General features: G+C 38.1%; 1 protein-coding gene across 10 annotated transcripts in view; it reads left to right on the forward strand.

Annotated features, from left to right (window-relative positions):
• Positions 1-4157, forward strand: part of CCDC150 (coiled-coil domain containing 150) — a 91418-nt gene extending 87261 nt beyond the window's left edge. For all 10 annotated transcript variants that reach the window (XM_010860877.1, XM_010860876.1, XM_010860874.1 and 7 more), the window contains 2 exons: positions 3380-3499; positions 3787-4157. In XM_010860877.1, the coding sequence (XP_010859179.1) occupies positions 3380-3499; positions 3787-3900 (234 nt within the window). In that variant the 3' untranslated portion in view covers positions 3901-4157. The remainder of the gene's footprint in view (positions 1-3379; positions 3500-3786) is intronic.
• The last annotated feature ends 276 nt before the right edge of the window (positions 4158-4433 follow it).

Raw genomic sequence — 4433 nt, forward strand, 5'->3', positions numbered from 1 at the left:
CTTTGACAGCATCATCTTTCAGGATTTGAAATAGCTCAACTGGAATTCCATCACCTCCACTAGCTTTGTTCGTAGTGATGCTTTCTAAGGCCCACTTGGCTTCACATTCCAGGATGTCTGGCTCTAGGTGAGTGATCACAACATTGTAATTATCTTGGTCGTGAAGCTCTTTTTTTAGTTCTTCTGTGTATTCTTGCCATCTCTTCTTAATATCTTCTGCTTCTGTTAGGTCCATACCATTTCTGTCCTTTATCGAGCCCATCTTTGCATGAAATGTTCCCTTGGTATCTCTTAATTTTCTTGAAGAGATCTCTAGTCTTTCCCATTCTGTTGTTTTCCTCTTTTTCTTTGCATTGATCACTGAGGAAGGCGTTCTTATCTCTCCTTGCTATTCTTTGGAACTCTGCATTCAGATGTTTATATCTTTCCTTTTCTCCTTTGTTTTTTGCTTCTCTTCTTTTCACAGCTATTTGTAAGGCCTCCTCAGACAGCCATTTTTCTTTTCTGCATTTTTTTCCATGGGAATGTTCTTGATCCCTGTCTCCTGTACAATGTCATGAACCTCCGTCCATAGTTCATCAGACACTCTATCTATCAGATCTAGGCCCTTAAATCTGGCGTGCTGCGATTCATGGGGTCGCAGAGTCGGATATGACTGAACTGAACTGAACTGAATAAAAGTAGAAACACTTTACCACCAATAACTAGAAATATAAAGTAGACCTTATTAATTTGTGAATTTGATTTCTCTTAAATAGGCCTTTTTGATGAAGGTATTTAAAATCATAATTTTAAAAAGTTTTATTAAAATATAGCTGATTTATAACATTGTGTTAATTTCTGCAATGTAGCAGAGTGCTTCGGTTATACATATATTCTTTTTCATTGTGATTTATCACAGGATACTGACTTCAGTTCTCTGTGCTGTACAGTAGGACCCTGTTGTCTATCCATCCTATGTATACTAGTTTGTATCTGCTAATCCCAAACTCTGAATCCTTCCCTCCCCGACTTCCTTCCCCCTTGGTAACCACAAATTTGTTCTCTATGTCTGTGCGTCTGTTTCATAGATATGTTCATTTCTGTCGTATTGTAGATTCCATATATAAGTGCTGTCATCTGTTGTTTTTCCTTTCTGACTTACTTCGCTTGGTCTGATAATCTCTAGGTCCATCTGTGTTGCTGCCAGTGGCATTATTTCATTCTTTCTTATGGATGAGTAATACTCCATTGTGTATATGTACCATATCTTTATCTCTTCGGCTATCGATGGACATTTGGGTTGTTTCCATGTCTTGGCTCTCGTCATAGTGCTGCTGTGACCATCGGGGTGCATGTATCATTTGGAATTATAGTTTTGTCCAGGAGTGTGCCCAGGAGTAGATTGCTGGATCGTGTGGTAACTCTGACTTTGTCAGGAACCTGCATACTGTTTCCGTAGTGGCTGCGCCAGTGTGCGTTCCCATGAGCAGTGTAAGTGGGTCCCTTTTCTCTACACCCTCACCAGGATTTGTTATTTATAGACTTTTTAATGATGGCCATTCTGACCAATGTGACGTAGCATCTTCTTGTAGTTTTGATTTGCGTTTCTCTAATAATTAGCAATATTGTGCATCTTTTCATGTGCCTACTGGCCATCTGTATGTCTTCTTTATAGAAATGTCTATTTACAAAACAAAAACCCACTTTTCAGCTGGGTTTTTTGTTGTTGATTTATAGGAGCTATTTGTAAAATCCTACATTTTTTAGAACTGGAAAAGATCTTCGAAATTATTAGTCTACTACAACCACCCCTCATTATCCAGATAAGGGAAGAGATTCTTTGGCTAAAGGTAGCACAGTGACATTGCTGCCAGCTTGTCCCTTTTGTAGCCATTAAATTACATGACAGTATGACTTTCAGAATGGTATATTAAACGGCTTATGGACTCCTGTTGTGAGTTTGCCAACTGTGACACTTACTAGCCTAAGTAAAGTACGCTTACATTGTTTAACTCATCAGTTACCACATCTGTAATAGGAAGTTGTTACCTACCACTGGTACTCTGATAGATGGCTCGGAGTAAGTTTGAATATACATTAGCTCCCTTCTCATTCACCATACAAGAGGAGATATAATGTATGATGCCATTACAAGTATCATGCCCTCCACTTCGGATAGAGTGCCGGAGAAAAGTAGAGTTTCGTTTGGGTGGGAGAGGTGTCTGCCATCAGGATGCACAGACTGGAAAACACTTAGCTTTGTGGCTTTCTAAGAATTACTGACAAGGGGAGCTCTGTTTTCTTATCTCACACTTGTACCCACACTGTGCCCTGGTTAATAGGAGACATGTACATAATAGCACAGATTTGAGGACCTGTTACATGGCTGTGCTAGGTGATGGAGATTAGAGAGTGAACAAGCCAGATGAAGCCTCTGCTCTCAAATTTGCCTTCTCAAGCAAAAGAGAAATATTCTACTCTCTGAGAACTGAGTCAAAACATGAAAATGCTGTCCATGAAACATAAATAATCAAGAGAGGGAAGTTAGTCATTTTACTTTTTATTCTAGAGGATATGTTGTAGAGCCATTTTGAAGCAGCCTTTATATAAAAGCCTGTTGGCTCCATGTTCAAAATATTAGAATATCCCAAATACTTAGTGGAGTGCCAGGCATATATAGGCAGTCAGATATTTGTCAAGTAAATGAAACTAATTCCAGATCATCTTCAAAGGCAGACTATTAGAGGGACTGTTTTCAAGTCTGACAAAGATAATTTGGAAGTTTGTGCTTAGGGGCTAAAGTATAAAATATTTTGATAAAGGAAATAAAGAGTACAATTTACACTAAGCTACTCCAGTGTTCTTGCTGATTTATTCTATTACTTTCATAAAACACAGCAGAAAAAATCTAGTCTTTATAGTTTAGTGACTCTGGAGAAGTATTTAGTCTTAGAGAACAGAACTCACATTCCGAATGTGGTTCACACCACCACTTTAATTTTCAGTGCCATCTGACACTTTCATGCCTACCTTAACTTGAGTCCTCTCTCACCTCACTTCACATCCAGAAAATATTAACAATATTTTATTAATGCAGGGCTGCATGCATTCTTTAACTCCACATTCAAAAATTATTCTCTCATCTATAGGAGGATGTGTACATGCAAATAGGTTGCAAAGACCATGCAGTCAGAATGTGAGTCTTTAATATCTAGGTAAAAAGTCTCTCAAACTGGCTATAGTAAGAAAATTTTCACACTAATGTGAAACCCACTTGCTAATTGTGGGGGGGAAATAAAGCTTTTACATTATACAGTGTAAAAAGAGTCAAACTAGCACACAAAAAAACTTACAACTGTTTCTTTATTGTAATTTTTAATAACATTTGCACATTCAGATAACAGCTAACCTGGAAGAAGCTCACCGTTGGTTTAAGTGCAGATTTGACGGTCTACAACTCGAGCTGACCAAAAACCGGTTGCAGAGGCTTCCCCGGGAAGACAGGTGGCGGGAAGAGGTAGAATATTTAACTGTCTTAAGCAATTCTGGATTTGTTCCTTCTCAGATTTCTAATTACACAAGTTCTCTCTTCATCCAGCTACTCGCTCCACTAATTTGTAGATTTCTTTACTGCTTAGAAAACCAGTGAACTGAATTTCTTTCTTAAAAGTTCTACTTCTCTCATGCTGTCTAGATTAGAACCACCTATATTTATGGAAAAAAAAAAAATCTTCATAAAGACAAAATAGGTCCTCAGCTCTGCAGTTGTTTTGAACAGTTTGGGGTGTGTGTTCTTTCCAACAGGACCAAGATAAAAGGCACAACAGCATGTCAAACCAGTCTGCTCTGCATCGATGGGAGAATAAACGGAATAGACTTGTGCCCAAGAAGTGCCACTCTGAACAAGAGAGAAAGTGATGTCCTTGACAGAGCAGCTTCTTCAACTTAGAACAGCTTCATCACCCTGATTGCCTGAGTCCAGCAACTAGGGCTGGCCTGTTTCAACAGTCATCAGAACATGAAGTCTTTGATGTGGGCTGAGGATTTTGGACCTAAAACATAAAAGTTTATCCTTTTATGAATTCTTCGATATCAATTCAGAACCATCCCATCTTTTTTGTCCCTTTCCCTATTTTCCACCCAATAAATTTATATTCATGTGTTTTATGATAGGAGATGTTGTTGCATGATACTTGGCTGTTTTTCCTAAGTAAATTTCATCAAAAAGCATTTAATGAGGTATGGATGGTATACTTTCAGTGAAATGTTCTAGTCTAACGTCTAGTAGATAATCCCTGGAAATACAGTAACCTGGAAAAAGGTAAAAACTTTCCCACTGTCTAGTAAACATATATTTTTCTATGCAAGGTAATTACTAGCACACCTTTAATAAAACTGTGTTTATTTTTATACAAGATATCTCAGAGATTGTATTTGCAGCTTCCTTCGAC

The sequence above is a fragment of the Bison bison genome, unplaced genomic scaffold (assembly GCF_000754665.1).
Source record: "Bison bison bison isolate TAMUID 2011002044 unplaced genomic scaffold, Bison_UMD1.0 scf7180017864471, whole genome shotgun sequence".
NCBI lineage: Eukaryota > Metazoa > Chordata > Mammalia > Artiodactyla > Bovidae > Bison > Bison bison.